Source organism: Oncorhynchus mykiss, chromosome 5 (assembly GCF_013265735.2).
Source record: "Oncorhynchus mykiss isolate Arlee chromosome 5, USDA_OmykA_1.1, whole genome shotgun sequence".
NCBI lineage: Eukaryota > Metazoa > Chordata > Actinopteri > Salmoniformes > Salmonidae > Oncorhynchus > Oncorhynchus mykiss.
Window position 1 is genome coordinate 54,146,467 of NC_048569.1, and position 21,448 is coordinate 54,167,914.

The window sequence follows — 21,448 nt, forward strand, 5'->3', positions numbered from 1 at the left end:
CACAAACTTCAATGGAGTCCCAGTTTTTGAACCCTGGGTTCAACATTGGACTCCAAAACACCTGGTAATCTGCTGATTTCATGATGCCTTGCACACTTTCTTGGCCCCCAGTACCAGAGGCAGCTAAGCAACACCACAGTATTATCAAATCTCCCCCATGTTTGTTTGTAGGGAGGGTGTTGTTTTCATTGAATGCTTCATTTGGCCATCAGTAAACACAGCGCTCATCTGTATTGCCAAAGAGCTGTAATTTTGTTTCGCTGGTCCGCAGAACATTTCCCCCAGGATGTATGCTTGTTTAGGTGGGGGTTTTGAGAAGGTCAGTCAGCCTTTCTTGTGGCCCCTTTAACAGTGGGGTCTTCCTATGTGTACCAACGACCAAAGGAAGTGTTCAAAGAAAATAACAACCAAAATACAATTTGTTCCGTAATGTTGAAAATCCAATAACAAAGTGTGGAAACAATGTTTATTTTAGGAGAAGTATGGAATTATTTAAGAAAATTGCAAGGGTGCTAATATATGTGATGCAGTACGGGGGGCACCTTTTGGCTCGCAAGTTCTACTTTCAGAACTACTGGCTAAAAAGTATGTAAAAGTAAAGGATAATCTCTTTAATTACCAGGTCGAAACAAAAATATGTTTTTTTGTCCCTCCAGGACCAGAATTGAACAGCCCTGGGTTTAGAATATGCCAACATGCCTAAACTACCTGAGCTGTACTGTAACAAACAGTGGAAGTTTCTCAGATGCTGATGGGGATACAGCATCATTGGAAGTTGAACGTCAAGGACATAGCTTAAAATGTGCCATCTTGATCTCGCATTGGTGCAGAAATTGGCTCACTCATGTTTTCCTCATCAATAATCCAGTTCCTCCTGAAGCTTTCATCCCACATCTCTCCTCCTCCCAGGGTCCTTTCACTGTGTGGGAGGAGTCTCCCGAGATCAAGACGTCCTCCAGGGGCCACCAGAGGCAGGTGTTCCTCTTCAAGGACTGTGTCTTGCTGTGTAAGCTCAAGAGAGACCCTGGCATGAACTCTGACACCTACGCCTTCAAGAACAAGATGAAGGTGAAAACCTGCCCCTTGACCTTTGCCCCAGTCAATGTAAATGCATAGTCCAATTCCTCTGTGCCAAGCTTATGTTACCAACCTGGGTTCGAACCCAGGTCTCCTGTGAGCCACAAGATTGTGATATCTCTTGGAGATAAAAACCTAAGCGTTAGCTTGGGGAGATAACACACGTGGTAAGTCAAGGCTATTCACCACATTTAGTATGGTTTCTCCGAACCATCTCCATGACACACAGAGTGCCTTCCTTGTAATATTAACTTACTAACTCCCCTTCCCCAGCTGAATGATGTGGAGGTGAAGGAGACGGTGGGGGGAGAGGAGAAGTCCTGGGGGCTGTGGCACGAGCACCGGGGCTCAGTGAGGAGGTACACACTGCAGGGCCGCTCCGCCGTGCTCAAGCTGTCCTGGCTCAAAGACCTGAGAGAGCTGCAGCAACTCTCCAGCCTGACTGCCAGCAGTGAGTTCCTCTATGGCCGTCTTTTGGCACTGTCCATTGTTAAGTTTGTCTAATACACACTCTTAGAAAAAAAGGGCTCCAAAAGGGTTTCTTCAGCTGTCTCCATAGGAGAACACTTATTGGTTCAAGGTATAAAAAAAACGTTTTGGTTCCAGGTAAACCAAAGTGTTCTACATGGTTCTACTTGGGGAGAGCCGAAGAACCCTCTCAGGTTCTAGATAACACATTTTTTTCTAAGAGTGTACGAACACTGGCTTTATCTTCTGTTAACTCTGTCCAGCATGAACTCTATCCAATGTTGGATTTGGGCAGCACTAGATTTATTTTTCCTCATCTCTTCCCATTATTACAGTAGTCATGTGTGTGTTTCTGTAGGTCCACCAGAGTTTGAAGTTCTCCTGGCTGACTGCACCACAAAGATCGGGCAGACAATCAAGCTGGCCTGCAAAGTCACAGGAACACCCAAACCAGTGGTCAGCTGGTTCCAAGGTATACAAACCAGATGGCTTGCATAGGGTTTGTTCTTTTTTAGTTGTTTATAGCAAATAGTTGAACCATATAGATTTGAGCTTTAGACTAGTTAGCCAGCCATTCGGGAGTAGTGTGGAAGTTCAGGGAGTACAACCTTGTGTACCAAATTTAGCAAGCAGAATGAGGTATGTCCTGTTCTTTAACAGCAGTACGATCTCTGACGCTCTGATATGACATCACCTCCCTAGATGGCCTGGCCCTAGAGGATGGCCCCCACCACATCATCACTGCAGACCGGGCAGGCACCTGCTGTCTCATCATGGATGGGGTCACTCCTGAGGACTCTGGACAGTACTTGTGCTACGCTTCCAGCTCTGTGGGCCATGCTAGCACACTGGCCAAGATAGTGGTGGATGGTGAGTCCACGTTCACTTACAGTAGCTCTGGTGCTGAACTAAACAACCACAGTCTGGGATAACAGAGCATTGGTCTCCCTCACTCACTGTATGCATTTCATGTTAATGAATATTAGGGCTAAAGAACACTAAAATAGAACAAACATAGCCATATGATTGTACTCTCTAACATGTTATGGTATACTCCATGGCATATTGTGCAAAGGTAATGCGTAGAGTGAACGAACTCATTATTTCCTGTCCTACAGCACCCCCCAGATTCCTTACCAGGCTGCAGAGTGCATGTCTGCTGGAGGGAGAGGACATCAAGTTTAGCTGTTCCACACACAGTACTCCTTTACCCCGAGTCAGGTATGGTACAGTAAACTGGACAGGATTTACTGTATCCCCCTACAATGTCATGGGAACCTGGCTAGTACCTGCTTGATTCCCATTAAGATCGTCCCACATGTTGTTATTTGGTTGTGTGCCCTGGCATGTTTATGACAGTTGGTTTAAGGATGGCAGAGAGCTGACAGACCAGAGGAAGTACCACATAGAGAGTGATGCCCGCAGTGGGATCCTCACGCTCACCATCATGAACCCTGGAGAGACAGACCTGGGACAGTATAAGTGTGAGGTAGGAACCCCCTTTATGTACTGTACTTCATATATAATAATTGTTCCTAACATACAGGTAATAGTAATAAAATAACAATAATACATTATATAAAACCCCTTAAAAAAGAACAAGGACACCGTACAGCAAAGAGTGGAAAAAACTAAATGGGGATTAAACAATTAAAATTAAACAAAAGTTACTTATCTTAAACTAGGGCTGAGTAAGGGGGCGAGCTAAGGTGAGGGAAAAGGTAGGTTTGAGTTCGAGCTTTGAAAGTGGTGATGTAGTCAGAGTTGCGGGTGGCTGGGGTGAGAGAGTTCCAGAGTTTGGGGGCAGTGGCGCTAAATGGCCGGTCCCCCATGGTGCACAGTACAGGTATAACATTGAAGGTACAATATATATAATGTTGCTGTTCTTTATAGCAATGCATTATTTGAGCTTTTGTGCACTGGTATAAAACAGTGCCGTTTTAAAATGTGAAATCCTGTCATGTTTTAGCTGTGGAACAAGTTGGGCAGTGCCAAGAGTAAAGCAGAGATGTGCTCCGCCTTTGCACAAGTGATGGACAGTGAGCCTGACCAACCACAGGCCATCTTGATCCAAGGTACAGTAGGAGGGTTCCCTCCACCAAATCAAGGTAAATGTCCACCTCGGAGTCAGGTCACAGGTTTTGAGAAGAAGGCTACAGTAGAGATGTTCATCTTTAGTGTCCACATGTTCTACACTATAAGACATGATGACAGTCTAATACAATCTAGGACAAGGACCCCATAGGTCTAACTATTTTCTGATATCTAATGAGAGACAAGGGAAAGTATTGTTTTTATCCCAGTTTTATTCTGTGGACAATACAAGCTCAGTGTTAACTGAAGAGGGATCAGAAAAGCACATGCCATGGTCCTTACTTAGTTTCACCTCACCTCACGTTCACCTACTTTACCTCAGATCACTTTACTTCACCTCACGTTATCTCTGTTTTCATGCTGTCAGTCGTCATTGCCATTCCTCGTGTTCAATTTGGATTGTCTCATTACCCAGGTTACCCTTTCTATCCCATTTCATTCCAAACACCCGTGAAACCATAAACACTTCCAGTCACCGACATTAGCAATCAACATAGATATCATATCCTGGCTAGTTGTGCATATTCATGAAAGACATTGATACACTTTAGTATTGGATGTTTTTGCTCGTGTTTTCATCATGTTTCCATCTTTCAGAAATGACAAGCATTGGAAAGGACCGGGTCCTTTCCTCCCATTTGACTGATCTTGATGGATTTCCAAAAGCTTTTCCAAACAGGATAAATAAGGGGCCATAGCTCATTTACATCTCAGGGTGTTTCCCGGACATGGATTTGAACCTACAGTAGTCCTGGAGTAAAAAACTATTTCAATAGACACTCTCCTTTGAGTTTACTTTTTAGTCCAGGACTAGGCTTAATCTGTGCCCGATAACGGCCCCTCAGAGTCCATATCAGGACCCCGAAAAGTCGATTGATTACGACACAGCAGTAATCCTTGCTATATCCATATATCTGACAAGTGTATATTTCATCCATATCATACACCTTCAACAAAACACATTCAATCACATAGAGTACATTTATATTTACTGTATTTCAAGGCAGATTAATATTTTGTAATTTAAAAAAAATAATACAATTTGAATACTGGCATTGCTGTATCTATCAATCACTTTCCTTCATGAGCTATGATTCCACCTCTAAGTAGTTTTCCCTTTGGCTTTTGGACACCAGTTGATCATGTGAGTCAATCCATTCTCTGTAACCCTCCTGCTCTCCATCTTCTGTAGTCCCCGAACAGGAAGTACCTCACAGAGCCTTCATCATGCTCACAGTATCATGGACCCAGTGCATGTGGATGGGTCCTCTCTCCTCTCCAACGCATGCCCAGTTAACTCTCCACTCCTACCCATACAAGATGGTCATGTGCTGGGCATCAGGCGCCCCTTATTCCCCCCCCCCCCCTGGGGAGTGGGCATGTGTCCATGTCCTGTTCATGGGCTGATTTACAAACTATTGGATGTCCTTCAAGTCTGGAGGTAAGACGTGCACTGGTTATTGTGTTCCTGTGAGTCTGGAGGTAAGGGTACTGTACGTTCCTAACATTAGCTTTTATCATATTTCTCATTCATTCTACATTTTTAAATAGACAGTTGCTGATGTCTCGACACGCTTTGCCTCGGTCACAAATTAGCATGGCTTCAAAAAATATATTCATTGTAAAGGCCAGTTAATAATATGAATGAATGATTTTGGACTATTAGACCCGAACAGCACCTAAGAGCATCAATATGAGAGAGGTGTCATTGTGCTTCCAGACTCCGACTCAGAGGGCTGGTCCACTGCCATGGTGAAGCAATGGCTGCAGACAGACTTCCACCCCACCTCTGTTGTCAAAATGCTCTTCCAGCCTGGATACCCTCAGCCGTGAGTCTGCCTGCCAGAACTGTGATACATTCATCATCCTACTGCACCATCTCTATTTTTATCCCAATATATATTTTCTCTACAGAGCCGAGGGTAGCCAAGAGGAAAGGGACCCTTCCGCCAGAGGACACGTGGAGGCTCCACAGTTCCCCACTGAGCTTGAGGAGAGACCTGAGCTTGAGGAGGAACTTTATGTTCCTGAGGCCATAGAGGAAATGCCAACAGGTACTATACTTTGCAATTGTGCATACACACTGTAGTTCCTTATTTTCTAAAAGAGGTGGCCACTGTGCCTAAGACATGAATCATCTCATGAAATGACCTCACTTCCTGTCTCCTCAGCTCCTCCCTCCATCCAGGTGCCGGTGGAGGACCTGTGTGTGGAGCCTGGTCAATCAGCTACCTTCACCATCATCATCACAGGAAGGCCCACCCCCGAGATTCAGTGGTACAAGGTTGGGACGCTTCAAACTTCCTCAATCTAAGACCACCATCATCTCATTCACTGTTATAATTCACTTAATCCAAACCTTCGTTATGACATTCCCCAATACATTTAAGCATAGCTGACACTGCCGGACATAACTAACCAAAACTATTAATCAACTGAGTAGTACGAGCATGGTAATTGTTGGTGTTCTCTTCCACGGCTTGGCCCCTGTGCTGTCGTAGAAGCTGTGCCTTAGTAGTGTCTCTCTCATATGATTGGAGGATGGAGAGGAGCTGTTGGCCACTGAGAATGTGGAGGTGGTCCAGAATGGTGCCCGCTGCTCTCTGACTGTGCTGTGCCCGGAGAGTGAGGATGGTGGCATCTACACCTGCTGGGCCTATAACGACTTAGGACACACCTCCTGTCAGGCTCGGCTGACAGTGGAGGAGGGTAAGACCTCAGTACACACCTATGGTGTCTGTCAAATTAATAAAAAAATGAATCCCCCTTGTACAGCAGCACACTACTTTTCACCTGAGCCATGTGTCTATCCGTTCACTGTCCTTATTTTTTTACTGTAATTCAAACTAGCCGATGCCAAACCTATGACAGATGTAACACAAAATGCCTAGAATATGAGTATCCCAATCAACGAATGCAGCTGAAACACCACAAATGTGATGCTCTCTGGCTGACTACATGTGACTGCATGGTCCTGGTCCTCTTTTCTGTAGGTCCACTGGAGTCGCAGGAGAGAGAGGTGGAGCTTGGGAAGAGGAGGAAGCTGCTGTCTGTGTATGACGTCCATGAGGAGATTGGGAGGTAAGTACACATTTAGTTGGGTGTCATATTTCGCACTGCAGCAATCGGTCAAGCTGCAACTGTGGAGGTGACGTTCCCTTTGGCTGCGTTCCAATAAACTCAAATGGGTTCCGTCCTCTTCCTCTTCTCCCCGTGTCTGTAGAGGCACGTTTGGGGTGGTAAAGCGGGTTACCCACAGGAGGACGGGCGAGGGCTTTGCCGCCAAGTTCCTGCCCCTGAGGAGCAGTACGAGGACCAGGGCGTTCCAAGAGAGGGACCTGCTCTCCCGGCTGGCCCACCCCAGGGTGGCCTGTCTGCTGGACTTCTTCTCTACACGGAGGACCCTGGTCCTGGTCACCGAAGCGTATCCTTCCCCATGGCGCTTTTAGCCACTTCACCGATGAACACCTAAGGGTGGAGATGTAGCGCTCAATTTGATCCATGTTTAACACGGCACATCGTTCTTAATACCATAACGTAGCTGCTCTTCTCGTGGTCTCCTTGATCATTTGCTGTCGAAGGGATCAGTCAGCGAGAGAGAGGTAAAACTTTCGCTCTTTTGACTGTAAAACCCAATCTTGTTGAACAGTGTTTAGAGTTGACCCCTGTTTTGCCTGGATGCTAAGGCTATTATGACTGCCCCTATGATGTTTATAAACTGCGTTCATGGTACCAGGTGCAGATGTACATTCAGCAAATCCTGGAGGGAGTTGGTCACATCCACAGCATGAACATCCTACATCTGGACATCAATGTAAGTTTGCATGTTTCGTTTGGTTGTTCATGCATTCACTTTCGTTTTGTGCACATTGAAACAATGCACCCTGGTCGATAGTTTGACGGACAGCTTAGTCCGTGACATGGTAAGTTCCCTCACCCACCATCTGCCATTGGAATTCAATCACACAGCCGGACAATATCCTGATGGTGTTTCCACCCAGAGAGGAGATCAAGATCTGTGACTTTGGCTTCTGTCAGGAGATGGACACTTCCAGACACCAGTACAGCCAGTTTGGCACTCCTGAGTTTGTGGCCCCTGAGATCATACATCAAGACCCCGTCACTATAGCAAGTGACATCTGGTAAGCAAAACGTATTATCTGTTTCAGTACATCTGTGCCACTCTATGTGACATTCCTATCATATGAAGGGGAAAATGTGACGATTTATCGCGACAGAAATATTTTCTCTCTTCTTTGTCAGGTCCATTGGTGTTGTGGCCTATTTATGGCAAGTACTGTATGATTTATGATTTTTTTTTTTAAATGCAATATTTGAGTCTCATCATATAGTACATGGAGTGTTAAGTGTTGAAATCATGCTGTGTCCTGTCAGTCTGATGTGCCGCTGTCCGTTCATGGGGGAGACGGACCGGGCCACTCTGATGAGGGTGGGGGAGGGGACACTGAACTGGGACGCACCCGACCTCACCTATAGGAGCACCGGTGCCCAGGGCTTCCTCCGCACGGTCCTGCAGCCAGACCCAGTGTAAGATACACAACCATCGACATGAATGAAGATATTATGATTTCTTATATGGACATAACTCTAAATGATTTGTTTCTCTCCTTAGAAAGCGGCCAACTGCATTTGAGTGTCTGGGGCACAAATGGTTCCAGGTAAGAATTACATACACAGTTTGTTTCTGTCTCAGCCGGGTTGGTGGAGACAAATAAAATGGAGGAAAACAATGAATCTTGTCTAACACATTATCTCTTGTTGATTATGTTGTCAGGGTGAACATGAGGATGAGACTGATGATATCAATACAAGGGCTCTGAAAGTCTTCATCTCAAGGAGAAAATGGCAGGTACAATAATGACATGCAGGGCTCTATTTTAACAAACCTAATGCAATGATAAAGTGGTAGCATTATAGGTTCGGGGGTGTGTCGGAAATATTTGTGCTATTTTTTACAAACGGAATTATGGGCACAGTAACTGGCGTTGGTGCGAAAGGGCTGGGTTTTGATGACTAAACAAATTGGAGGCTTTAAGCCTCACTGGCCAATCAGAACATGCTCCATGGCTAAATATTTGGTTGCTTCAAGTTGTGTATTTACAATATTTTATGTATTGCCTTTATGTATTGCCTTGTCATCAACTCCAATTTCAGTGTTAGTCCGTTATAGCCTAGTTTGTTAAATAGCCTACAGAAACCAAAAATGTTGAACATGTTTTCAGTCCACATTGTTCTAAGTAATTGCATGTCTTCAATAAGGAAACATATTGTTAAACATAGCATTCACACTGGAGGCTAGGCCTACTGTAAATTGCATTATGGCTGATTCACTGACATGCCAAACGTACGATTAAATTCACTATTGATAAGGCCTAAAAAGAGTGAATAATTCTAATCAAATTAGAATCTAAATGAAACAAAAACTGGTTTTAAATAGGGTACAGAATGTCTAAATACAGTTACAGGCACCATAATTGCTTCCTGTGGGCAATATAATATTAAGGCAACGCAGACAATAGAGGGTTTTATGCACATCCAAACTTTTCACAGAAGATGGACAAAGATACAATATATAGAGAATGTCCACTCGAAGCACGTAATGCCGCGGAGCTGAGCAGACGTTGACAAACCGAGCTCTTCAAAGTTATTCCATTATTACCTAAATAACAACGTTGAAACAATATTCTAACATCGGCTGATAAAGAGCCATGGCCCTCCGACCGAGAGGCAAGAGGGACGACCAAAACGTTGTTGATTCCCAAGATAACGATAACGCTACAGCTAGCAAGATTAGCATTAGCCCTCATAACTCAGACGACAGTTCCAGACTGTTGCTCTCGGCAGCCTCTTGAGAGCCTGCTGACATGCTGGCTACTCTCCTCCGGGGAATTCAGGATGGTAACAAAGGCCTTTCTCTGAAAATTGACAAGAAATCGTCTGAACTCCATTTTTCCATTGATGACCTGAAATCCTCCCTGAATGATCTCCTTTTGAGAACGACTGAGGCTGAGTTGTGCATTAGCACAGTTGAAGATACCATCGCTCGACATGACCAGGTTCTGATATAACTGCAGAAGGACAATGCCTACCTCAAAAACAAGGTAGATCAGATGGAGAACCAGAGTAGACATAGTAATATCCATGTGGTGGGATTGAAAGAGGACAGCGAGGGCCGTGACCCGGTCCGTTTCTTCACTCAATGGATCCCGGAGGTCCTAGGCATAATCAACTTCACCAAGCTGCTGGAAATCGAACGCGCCCACAGAACATCAGCGCCGAAACCCCGGTCAGAAACACATCTTACAGCCAGTGAACACAAGAAATTGAAGAGGGAATGGGTAGGACAAGTTTTTGCATCCTCTTTTAACTCCAAAGCAAGAGGAACTGCAATTTTGATAAGTAGACACATCCCCTTCTGTGTCATCAACACCATTGCGGATCCCTCTGGCAGGTTTGTTTTGGTGCAGGGGAATATGTTTTCGGAGTCAACAACACCATCTCTGATCCCTCTGGCAGGTTTGTTTTGGTGCAGGGGAATATGTTTTCAGAGTCAACAACACCATCTCTGATCCCTCGGGCAGGTTTGTTTTGGTGCAGGGGAATATGTTTTCGGAGTCAACAACACCATCTCTGATCCCTCGGGCAGGTTTGTTTTGGTGCAGGGGAATATGTCTTCGGAGTCAACAACACCATCTCTGATCCCTCGGGCAGGTTTGTTTTGTTGCAGGGGAATATGTTTTCGGAGTCTTGAACCCTATTGAATATTTATGCTCCTGACTTCGATGACCATATGTTTATTCAGAATGTCTTCCTTCAGGTTGCTCAAGCACCACAGTTCTTGATAGGTACTCTGATAAACCCTCACTTCTTACCAAAGCCGGCAAGCTCACCATGTCATTCATGAAAGATCTCAATTTACTAGACATCTGGAGACAGTTGCACCCACAGGATAGGGACTACTCCTTTTATTCACACCCACACAAGACACACACACGCATAGATAGCTTTTTACTATCGACCCAACTGTTTCATAGAGTGTTAGATATCGAGTATCTCCCCAGATTGTTTAGTGACCATTCTCCTCTGGTATTATCAATCTCCATTCTTACCAAGGTAAATGGAGCATATAGATGGAGACTAAATTCTACACTCCTAAATCAACCTGAATTTTGTGTATTCATCAAAGAGCAGATCAATATCTTTACTTTGACAAACAAACAAACAAACCCTCTGCTCCTGACAGTTTCATTCTTTGGGACACATTGAAAGCCTATCTGAGGGGACAGATCATTTCCTATACTAAAGGGCTGAAGAGAAAACACGGTGCGGAACTGAATGCCCTTGAATCTGAAATCTCTGAGCTAGAGAAAACCTCCCAAAGAGGCCCGACTAAAGATCTATACAGGTAAATAAAAAACTGAAATATAATATTCTGAACACATATCAAGCTGAGAGGGCCATCACTAAATCAAAACAGCGTTATTACGAGCTTGGAGAGAAAGCTCTCAGAGTATTGGCATGGCAACTGAAAGCAGAGGAAAGTAAGAGGACAATTAATGCCATAGAAACTCTTACTAATATATTTAGACCCTAATAAAATTAATGACACTTTTAAGAAATACTACGAAGACCTCTACACTTCCCAATCAAGCGATAATCTATCAGAGATCGACTCCTTTCTCTCCTCTCTCAACCTCCCATGCCTGTTAGAGGATGACAGAGAGCGCCTGAGTGAACACTTCTCAGTTCCTGAATTGTTAGAGGCCATTAAATCCTTACCTTCTAATAAATCTCCTGGGGAGGATGGCTTCCCTCCAGAGTTCTATAAAGAATTTAGGGAGCTGTTGGTTCCCTACCTTATGGAGGTACTTAAAAAAAGCCGGGAAAGACAGCTGCTTTCCAGAGTCTTTCTCTCAAGCAGTGATTACTGTGATATACAAGAAAGGGAAAAACACGCTAAAGTGCGCCTCCTATAGACCAATCTCTCTCCTTAACACAGATTGTAAACTGGTCACCAAGATGCATTCTAAGAGACTGTCTTCCCCTGTTGGTCAACCCAGATCAGAATGGCATTATAATTAATAGATTGTCCTCCAGTAATGTCAGAAGGTTCTTTGATATAATTCATCTTGCTAACAAAAACAAAATACCTAGTGTCGCAGTCTCCCTCGACACTGAAAAGGCCTTTAATAGGGTTGAATGGCCATACCTCTTTCGCGTCTTGGAAAAGTTTGGTTTAGGTACCGTGTTTGTAAATTTGATCAAATCCCTCTACAAATCTCCTAAAGTTAGGATTGCTACCAATGGGACTACTTCCTCCTCTTTCCCTCTCTATAGGGGGAACAGACAAGGTTGCCCAATTAGCCCCCACCTCTTTGCCCTCGCCATTGGCTGAGGCTATTAGAACGTGCCCTGACATACATGGCTTTGAGGTGTGCCCCCATACCCATAAGTTATCACTCTTTGCGGACGACCTTATCTTATTTATAATGAAGCCAGAACACTCCCTCTCTCACTTGCAGATCCTACTACAGTGTTATAGTTCTTTCTCTGGATATAAGGTCAATTTTGATAAAAATGAAATCTTACCATTGTCTGTCTTTGACCACCATACCATCAAGCACAAATTTCCTTTTAGATGGTCTCCTATGGGCTTCACATATTTGGGCCTAATGGTGGATGGTCACCTGAACAACCTCTATAAACTCAATCTTGCCAGCTTCTTGCAAAAGGTGGAGGGTAACCTTTGTAAATGGATGGACTTGCCTCTCACTCTACTGGGTAGAATAAATGTAATTAAAATTAATGTCCTGCCCAGATTTCTATATTTGTTTCAATCTCTCCCTATCCCTGTTCCCGCAGCATTCTTTTCCCCTCTCGACAAGCTGACTTGCTTGCTTGTTTGCAGGTGACCAAATACTTATTTTCCACCATAATTTGCAAATAAATAAATTAAAAATCCTACAATGTGATTTTCTGGATTTTTTTTCTCATTTTGTCTGTCATAGTTGAAGTGTACCTATGATGAAAATGACAGGCCTCTCTCATCTTTTTAAGTGGGAGAACTTGCACAATTGGTGGCTGACTAAATACTTTTTTGCCCCACTGTATATATTAAAAAAAGAGAATGTCCCCTTACCATTATACTGTTATATAAACATAATGGAACCATCTTACAGATCATATTCACATTTCTTCAGAAATAGCAGACGGCTCCTAAATTACATTTCATGCCATCTGGACGTTCTCATCATAAAGCCAGGATGGTGAATCATTCTAAGTTTAGCTTTTAATCAAATTAAATTCCGCCGTAGCACCAGCCGGAAATAGAGTAAGCCACCCAGAAAAATACCACTTGAGTAAAAGTCTAAAAGTATCTGGTTTTAAATGTACTTAAAACTTCTTAGGGATAGCCCCCTTTTTTAAAATTTTCGCTTAAAATGACATACCCAAATCTGCCTGTAGCTCAGGCCCTGAAACAAGGATATGCATATTCTTGGTATCATTTGAAAGGAAACACTTTGACGGAAATGTGGAAATGTGAAGTTAATGAAGAGGAGAATAACACAATAGATCTGGTAGAAGAAAATACAAAGAAAAAAACTACTTAAAAAAAAACGACATCTTTGAAATGCAACAGAAAGGCCCCAAATCTAGCCATCACTCTGGTAATTACACTGCTGCCATCCTGTGGACACCATCGGATGTGCAAAGTTTCAGACAACTTGAAGTATGAGCAAACTACATGACTTTTAGTGTGTAGTCACCCAGGTACATTTGGGCAAATCGTGAAGGAGACATTCACATACCATTTTTCTGCAAGAATATCGTCAAATCTGTTTACTTGGACTTTGATTTTGATTTTCCAGTATTAGTGACATCGGGTGCTGTAGGTCTCCTGGAGGGCAGGCAGTGGTCCCCCGATGATGCGTTGGGCAAACCGCAACACCCTCTGGAGAGCCCTGCGGTTGCGGATGGTGCAGTTGCCATACCAGGCGGTGATACAGCCCGACAGGATGCTCTCAATTGTGCATCTGTAAAAGTTTGTGACGGTCTTAGGTGCCAAGACAAATTTCTTTAGCCTCCTGAGGTTGAAGAGGCGCTTTTGCATCTTCTTCACCACACTGTCTTTGTGGGTGGACCATTTCAGATTGTCAGTTATGTGTATGCAGAGGAACTTGAAGCTTTCCACCTTCTCCACTGCGGTCCCGTCGATGTCGAAAGAGGCGTGCTCCCTCTGCTGTTTCCTGACTTCCACGATCAGGTCCTTCGTTTTGTTGATGTTGAGGGAGAGGTTATTTTCCTGGTACCACCCCGCCAGGGCCCTCACCTCCTCCCTGTAGGCTGTCTCGCCATTGTTGGTAATCAGGCGTACTACTGTTGTGTCGTCTGCAAACTTGATGATTGAGTTGGAGGTGTGCGTGGCCACGCAGTCATGGGTGAACAAGGAGTACAGGAGGGGGCGGAGCACGCACCCTTGTGGGGCCTCTGTGTTGAGGATCAGCGAAGTGGAGGTGATGTTTCCTACCTTCACCATCTGGGGTTGGCCCGTCAGGAAGTCCAGGACCCAGTTGCACAGGGTGGGGTTCAGACCCAGGGCCCTGATGAGCTTGGAGGGTACTATGATGTTGAAGGCTGAGCTATAGTCAATTAACAGCATTCTTACATAGGTATTCCAGTGTGCAGTGCGATGGGAATTGCGTTGTCTGTGGATCTATTGGGGCGGTAAGCAAATTGAAGTGGGTCTAGAGTGCCTCTCAATGCAGTCATGGAGTTCAGTTGACATCTTGAAGCAAGTGGGAACAGCAGACTGGGATAAGGAGAGATTGATTATATACATAAACACTCCAGCCAGCTGAGGACACGGCTACGGCCGGCAGCCTTGCGAGGGTTAACACTCACTGTCTTACTCACTTCAGCCACGGAGAACGAAAGCCCACAGTCCATGGGAGCGGGCTGCGCCGGTGGCACTGTGCTTTCTTAAAGCGGATGAAGAAGATGTTAATCTTGTAGGAGAGCAAGAAGTCCACTATGAATAGCTCTTCTCCGCCGGCTTCGTCTTGGAGCAGCCTCAGGGATAAGATAAATTGCCCTGGGGAGTACGAACAAAGGATTAAATTCTGGAAAGTTGTATTCCTGGTCGTAATGCTGGTGAGTTACCGTCGCTCTGATATCCAAAAGTTATTTCCTGCTGTATGTAATAACGAAAAAAAACGTTCTGGGCTAATAATGTAAGAAATAACACACAAAAAAACGAAATACTGCAAAGTTGCTTAAGAGCTAGAAGCAGAGCTGCCATGTCTGTCGGCGCCATCTTGCCATCAAGATTGTATCGTTGCTTATGTACGAGTCAGATAAAATAAATTGTTGTTGATATGGCATTATAGGACGACTGAATTCTTTGGAGGAGCGTGTCTTTGGTAATTGGACGAGGGGCGCTCTTTGAAAATTGGAATGGATAGCCTACTTGAACAAGCGAAATGTAAGTTTGTGAATATTGAAAAAAGCATGAGGGCAAAATCCTCAAATATTTCAAAGCTCTGTCAACCATTTAAAACCCCTTTATTCATAGACTACTTTTGGCTAATGGCCAGGATTAATCAAATCGAAATGGGGAAAACAATTTTTTTATGTTCATAAATACGAGATTCACAGGCAAAAAAGGCACATCTCTCCTTCCATGGTGACTGTGCGTCATGGCTAGATAAGCTGCGCTTCCAGTCTCAAAATCCATTCCATTATCAACTACTTCCTTTAAGACGTGCTTTTTGTGGGTCTTAAAACTTCCCAACAGCGCTGCAGCAAATTGTCACTTTTGCACTTGTTTTTAAGTGCACACCTCAAATTTTGCCACCCCTCCCACCTCAGCGCAAGCGAGCTGATGTTAGACAGGTAAATCGCGGATCCTGACTTTAGGGCTGGAAAATGCCAGTGCGCCAGTTTTAACATGACAAAATTGCAAACACCCTGCGTTTGAAACATAAGCCTCCTTAGCGCCAGCCGATAAAATAGAGCCTTCAGTCTTTTAACTCTGTCCAGTGTTTTCTTGTCTCTTCTCTCTCTTTATGTCAAGTGTTTTCTGAACTGTCTTTTCCCAGCTCTGTATGAATGCTCTGTCTTCTCTCTCACCTGCATTCTCTCCCCTCTCTACCCAGCGTTCTCTGACCTGCCTGGGCTCGGTGCTAATCCTGAAGCCCATCCCAGAGCTGCTGGATGCCCCTCTTCGGGAGACCTCCATCACAGCCCCTCGGGACCCCCATGAGCCCAGCAGCACCTCCATGAGCAGCGGCTCCTCCTCTGAGTACGACGAGGCTGATGCCTGGGACTTCTTCCACCATTGCACCACAGCTGACGAGGATGAAGACGAGGAGGAGGAAGAATTTGACCCCCTCATGGAGAGAGCCAGGATCCCTGAGCCCTTTGCCAAACTGAAATTGGAGGAAGAGGAGGAGGGGACCATGGAGGAGGAGGACGAGGAGGAGGAGGAGGAGGAGATGGGAGGACAGATGAGCGTGCTGGAGAGGAGCCTTAGCAGGCAGTCTATAGGGTCCTCGGATGCGTCACAGCAGCCGACCCCCCAGAGGGAGAGGAGGGTCAGCCGAGAAAGCAGCCCGTCCCTATACCTCTCCGAGGGGGATGATGGCTCCGCGTCCGGGAGTGAAGGAGGCTGCATCGCCAGGAGCAGCCTGATCCGCAGCACTTTCTACAACAGCTCCGCGCAGCTCTCGCCCATGTCCGCTCGCCACATGACCCTCAGGGACAAGTTCCAGGCCAAGAAGCAGGAGAGGGGCCGCAAGCCGCTCCGCAGAAGCCTCTCTAGCCGCCTCAACGAGCCTCTCATTGAGTATGTGGAGGACGAAGGCGAGACCAATATCGGGCAAAGGCGAGGGTCTTTGCAGTCGTCCATGCTCAAGTCCTGCTCCTTTGACAGCGGGGTCAGCCTCTCGCACAATGCACCACCGCAGAGGAGGAGCAAGTCGTTGGACGAGTACTCCCGACGCTCACCAGGATCCGCCAAACGTAGAGAAGAGGAGAGTGCTTTGAATCTTAAGGAGGATTTCACTGACAAGGAGGAAGAGGAGAAGAGCTTGGACATTCCCCCTCTCCAAGTGAGAGGTAGAAGAGGTTCAGTGGCAGTGGCTCCCAAACAGCTTACGGCCAGGCTTCAGGAACTGTGTGCAAAATCGCCCCATGCTGGTCCAGAGAAGAGCCTCAGGCCAGAGGAGGAGGCGGGGAACCTGGCTGGCTCTCAGTACTCCCTGGCTGAGTCCCTCATCCTGGAGCATGGCTCTGAGGGCTCCAGCAGGCTGGACTCTTGTGAGGGGCTGTCCCACGGCTACCCTGCAGCCACACAAAGAGGGAGAGCAGGGGATGAGTATGATGACCAGGAGGAGCCCCTGATCACAATGTCCCCCTGCTCCCTGCTCCAGGGGTCTGAGGCTGTGGAAGCTAATAAGGAGCCCCAGTGCCGGAGCGGCCAACTTCAGATCCCACCGAGAAGGACAACCCACCCCAACCAGAACTCAACGGCCAGAAATAATGGTAAGGTAGAGAAGACGATCCTGCCGGTGAAACCCAGCCCCAGCCTGTCCTTCAAGGCCCCAGAGAGACCCTCGAGGTCCAGCGACACAGAGGCACGTCTCCAGAGGCACTCGTCCACCCCGGCCCTCCAGGCCAAACCGCCCACGGGGAAGTCTCCCAGGATGTCACCCAAGGTTGGGTTGATGAATCTGTTACGTAGGCAGTCCTGGGCGGGGCATTCCTACTCACAACTGGAGGGCACGGAGCAGGGACCCACGCTAGGGGAATTGGAGCCCAAAACCCCCACCATGTCACTCAGGAAAAAGATGAGGGCATCAGCCTCTAGTCTCACCAAGCTGTTCACCAAATCGTCCAGCAAGGAGGACTTAACGAAGGGAGGTGAGCTACCATGCACTTTTAGTTTCGTACACTTTTTCCGAATGGGATCCCTCTCATGTAGTGGAAACAATCAGAATGTCCACCCTTTATGTTTCTTGGTGTGATGCAGGGCCGATTGTAAAGGGTTCCTCTCCTGCTCCACCTGAGCAAAAGGCGAGCGCTGGCTTGGAGAGTGCTAAAAAGAAGTCCACATTATTTTCATTTAGAATACCTAAAATACCTGCATTCAAGAAGAACAAAGGTGAAGTATATTTGGACTCAATTTGCAATCTACTCAGCAGGAGAGAGGCTTTGTGTGTCTCTTTGCAAGTCTAATGTTTATCTTTCTGTTTTCTCTCCAGAGATGCTCATCCACCTGACCAGGCCTGATGTGCACCAGTTGGAGGCAGGTGGATTTCTGCTGGTATGGAGACCAGTGCAGTCCAGCGACCCAGTGGTTTACTGTGTTCAGTACAGCACAGACGGTACGAAAAACACTGCTTACAGATCACACAGATTTGCATATTGATTTTCCACAGAAATGTGTATGTCACAGGAGGCTGGTGAGGGGACGATGGCTCATAATAATGGCTGGAATGGAGTAAATGGAATGGTATCAAGCACATGGAAACTGTGTCTGATGTGTGCGATATCATTCCGTTTGTGCCGTTCCAGCCATTACCATCCGCCCGTCCACCCCAATTTAGTACCATGAGTCGCCGTACCACCAGCCGCCTTTGGTGTATGTGCAGTGAAGTGAAGCGACACTAAATTGAACAAGTTTAACACTGTCTACCGGATGATGGATGATGGATGATGATGCACCTGTTGCACATGAAATATTATAATTATAAAACATTCCCATACCCGCTACTGCCACAGGTGGGGAGTGGAAGCTACTGTGCGAGGAGGTGACAGACAGTTGCTACGTAGTGAAGGACTTACTCAGAGGAGCAGGATACGTTTTCAGGGTTGGCTGCATCACCAAGAAGGGGGCAGGACCTTTCAGTGACCCTTCACCCCCTGTTGTTATGGCAACCCATCCTAAAGGCAATTAGTGTTAATTGATGAAAGTTTGTTTTTGTGCTCTACTTCCCTTTTTGAGTCTGTGGCCAGAAGTAACAGTTCTCCTTTCATCTACAGAGACCCACATTCCCCTCATCCAGACCGAGTACCCAGGATCAAAGGGCAGTGGGTCAAGAGGTCAACCTAGCCACAAGACCTACAGCTTCCTCGCAGAGATCAACAGGTACTGGACGGTCAACACTGGGTTAGGAAAGTTTGCGTTTTTTTTCTACGCGACGCGAATGTGTACTCATTGAGCATTTCTTTACTACACATCTGTCCTTCCTACCTGTAAAGCACAGATGTGTGTGCAATCTCTCTCACCGTCTCTCTCTCGCCGTGTTGTCCATGTCAGGGGTCGTTTCAGCGTGGTGACCCAGTGTCAGGACGGCCAGAGCCAGCAGCTGTTTGCTGCCAAGATCACCCCTTACAGGCCAGAAAATAGAGCTCTGGTGCTCAGGGAGTACCAGCTGCTTAAGAAGCTCAACCACCCCCACCTGGTGCAGCTGCACACGGCCTACATTACCCCCCACTGCCTGGTGCTCATCCAGGAGCTGTGTGCTGGCAGAGAGCTGCTCTACAACCTGACTGAGAGGTCAGAAAGACACAGCTGCCTGCTTTACACTGCAACATTACTTAGTAGTGTTTTGGGGGTGTGTTAGTTTTGTAGCGTTGCCTGGCTAATGGGTTTTGCGATTTCCAGAGTGTGGATGCAAAATGTGTTATTTACTGTACTTGGTAAAGATGCAGAAGATGGGTTTTAGATATACCATGTTCCCCCTCCATCCTTTTTTACCCCAAACAGAGATCTTTATGCTGAACTCCATGTGGCAGAGCTGCTGGCTCAGATCCTGAGTGCTGTGGACTACCTGCACAGCCGCCGCGTCGTCCACCTGGACCTCAAGTCGGACAACATGCTGGTGACGGACCGCAACGTGCTGAAGATCGTAGACCTGGGCTCCGCTCAGTCTTTCACACCCGGACAGACACTCAACATAGAGGACATTCCGGGACAAGAGAAAGGTACATCAAGAGAATGACTGGAAAGGATGAGCGGGGAGGATGGGTGGATAGGGATGATAGGCTGAACAAAAGCTTGCCTAACTTCATCACTCCACTTTGCTCTTGAAGAACAGTTACATCCGTCTTCCCATTTCACACAGAGACTCCATCGAGCGCCTCTCCACAGACAACGGGCAGAAACAGAATGGCAGATGGGGGTACGCTAACCCAATGTTAACTGTTATGCCTTTCCTAACCCTTACCCTAACCGCACCGAAACGATGCCAAACCTTAACCTAACTCCTTTTCCTAAACCTAACCTTTAACCATAAACTTAATTCATTTCGACCTCTGTGTTCTGCCGCTGGAATATAAACGTTCTTCCTTGAAAGATTGACTTCAATTCACTGGCACGTACTAATGGAAACAATGGAATGTAAAACTCTTATGAAGAATGCCGTCTCGATCTGTCATGTTTTGTCAGTTTACATTGTCCTTCCTCTAAAGCTCCAGAAATCCTCGACGGACAAGGAGTCGGACCTGAGACCGACATCTGGGCTATTGGGGTTTTGGCTTTTATAATGTAAGTAAGAAGGGTTGTTCCACGAAATGAGTGCCTTTTGTGTCCCTTTTAATATTTTAAGTAGAAATTGTGCACACGTGTTGCATTTTAAAAGCCAGTTACATTAAATGAAGACCACGTGGATGATTCAATACATCTGACTTGCTGAAGTGCCAAAATGGAGCATTTTGACATATCCCTCTGTGCTTCCTGTGTGACTCCTGGGAATATATTAACCTATTTACCCTGAACATGTTTTCACCGTCATTGTAAAGCCCTAATTATTATGCTGTTTTGACAAAGTCATTTCTGGCTGCTATTATTTAATCTGACCCTGTTACGTGAACTGAACTCAAATTTGAATATGGTGAAACTTTTTCCTTTTTAAGTAGTCAAACCCCTGTGTAAAAGCAGGTGAGCTGGTTCTACTCGTTTTGGCCATGTTCTGGTGTTTTGTGGTGGGAAACTGAGCGGGTCGAGCACAACACTTTAACCCTGTTACCCATAGACAGGCTAGAAATGTTTTAACAATGTCATTTTTTTTGTGAAGCTTGCATGGTTTTTTGTTTTGTTGTCAATTAAGACCGTTTTCCAGAGAAAAACTGAATCCCCCTGCAGGCCGGATTGAATGGGCTCGCAGACCGGATCCGTATGTTTGACACCCCGCTATACAGCCATCCTACCATTTATTCTTCTGTTTCTCCACTGATATGAGGGGACTGCGAGGGGACACACACACACACACACACTCTAACACACAGATTATTTTTGTTGTTGTATTGTTTGTATTAGTATTAGTATTATATATATTTTTTATTTTGCGTTTGTGTATTGTTGGATTTTACATTTTTGTTGACTGGCCTCATCTATCAGTGTTTTGTTACTTGTCATGTTCTGTGTTTTTTTTGTGGACCCTAGGAATAGTAGCTGGTGCTTCTGCAAAAGATCCAAATAAAGATCAAAATAAACAAATATGTCCTCCCTCTCACCACCTAGGTTGAGTGCAGATAGCCCGTTCCATTCAGACCTCAACTGGGAGAGGGACAGAAACATCCGGAAGGGGAAGATCCAGTTTGGCCGCTGCTACCCTGGCTTGTCAGAGGGAGCAATCAACTTCATAAAGAACACACTGAGCATCAAGGCCTGGTGAGTCGATTGACCACATCTGACCAGGACCTATACAGTACCCATTGCCTATTTGAGACAGCCAAGCACACCCACAGTTGTTTCATTGAGGGGTAATTGATAGATAGTGTTAAC

At 45.8% G+C, this 21,448-nt stretch overlaps 1 protein-coding gene across 1 annotated transcript in view; it reads left to right on the top strand.

Moving 5' to 3' along the window:
* Positions 1 to 21,448, top strand: part of obscna (obscurin, cytoskeletal calmodulin and titin-interacting RhoGEF a) — an 85,604-nt gene that overhangs the window by 63,112 nt on the left and 1,044 nt on the right. Inside the window, exons 51-80 of the mRNA XM_036979050.1 lie at positions 910 to 1,068; positions 1,351 to 1,528; positions 1,904 to 2,017; positions 2,248 to 2,415; positions 2,664 to 2,766; positions 2,905 to 3,034; positions 3,515 to 3,620; positions 5,360 to 5,468; positions 5,554 to 5,693; positions 5,811 to 5,923; positions 6,180 to 6,348; positions 6,633 to 6,720; positions 6,863 to 7,063; positions 7,181 to 7,241; positions 7,376 to 7,453; positions 7,609 to 7,781; positions 7,903 to 7,929; positions 8,035 to 8,187; positions 8,273 to 8,318; positions 8,435 to 8,509; positions 15,816 to 17,580; positions 17,690 to 17,821; positions 17,922 to 18,044; positions 18,442 to 18,609; positions 18,703 to 18,808; positions 18,980 to 19,219; positions 19,430 to 19,647; positions 19,788 to 19,844; positions 20,134 to 20,209; positions 21,185 to 21,334. Coding sequence (XP_036834945.1) covers positions 910 to 1,068; positions 1,351 to 1,528; positions 1,904 to 2,017; positions 2,248 to 2,415; positions 2,664 to 2,766; positions 2,905 to 3,034; positions 3,515 to 3,620; positions 5,360 to 5,468; positions 5,554 to 5,693; positions 5,811 to 5,923; positions 6,180 to 6,348; positions 6,633 to 6,720; positions 6,863 to 7,063; positions 7,181 to 7,241; positions 7,376 to 7,453; positions 7,609 to 7,781; positions 7,903 to 7,929; positions 8,035 to 8,187; positions 8,273 to 8,318; positions 8,435 to 8,509; positions 15,816 to 17,580; positions 17,690 to 17,821; positions 17,922 to 18,044; positions 18,442 to 18,609; positions 18,703 to 18,808; positions 18,980 to 19,219; positions 19,430 to 19,647; positions 19,788 to 19,844; positions 20,134 to 20,209; positions 21,185 to 21,334 — 5,426 coding nt within the window. The remainder of the gene's footprint in view (positions 1 to 909; positions 1,069 to 1,350; positions 1,529 to 1,903; positions 2,018 to 2,247; positions 2,416 to 2,663; positions 2,767 to 2,904; positions 3,035 to 3,514; positions 3,621 to 5,359; positions 5,469 to 5,553; positions 5,694 to 5,810; positions 5,924 to 6,179; positions 6,349 to 6,632; positions 6,721 to 6,862; positions 7,064 to 7,180; positions 7,242 to 7,375; positions 7,454 to 7,608; positions 7,782 to 7,902; positions 7,930 to 8,034; positions 8,188 to 8,272; positions 8,319 to 8,434; positions 8,510 to 15,815; positions 17,581 to 17,689; positions 17,822 to 17,921; positions 18,045 to 18,441; positions 18,610 to 18,702; positions 18,809 to 18,979; positions 19,220 to 19,429; positions 19,648 to 19,787; positions 19,845 to 20,133; positions 20,210 to 21,184; positions 21,335 to 21,448) is intronic.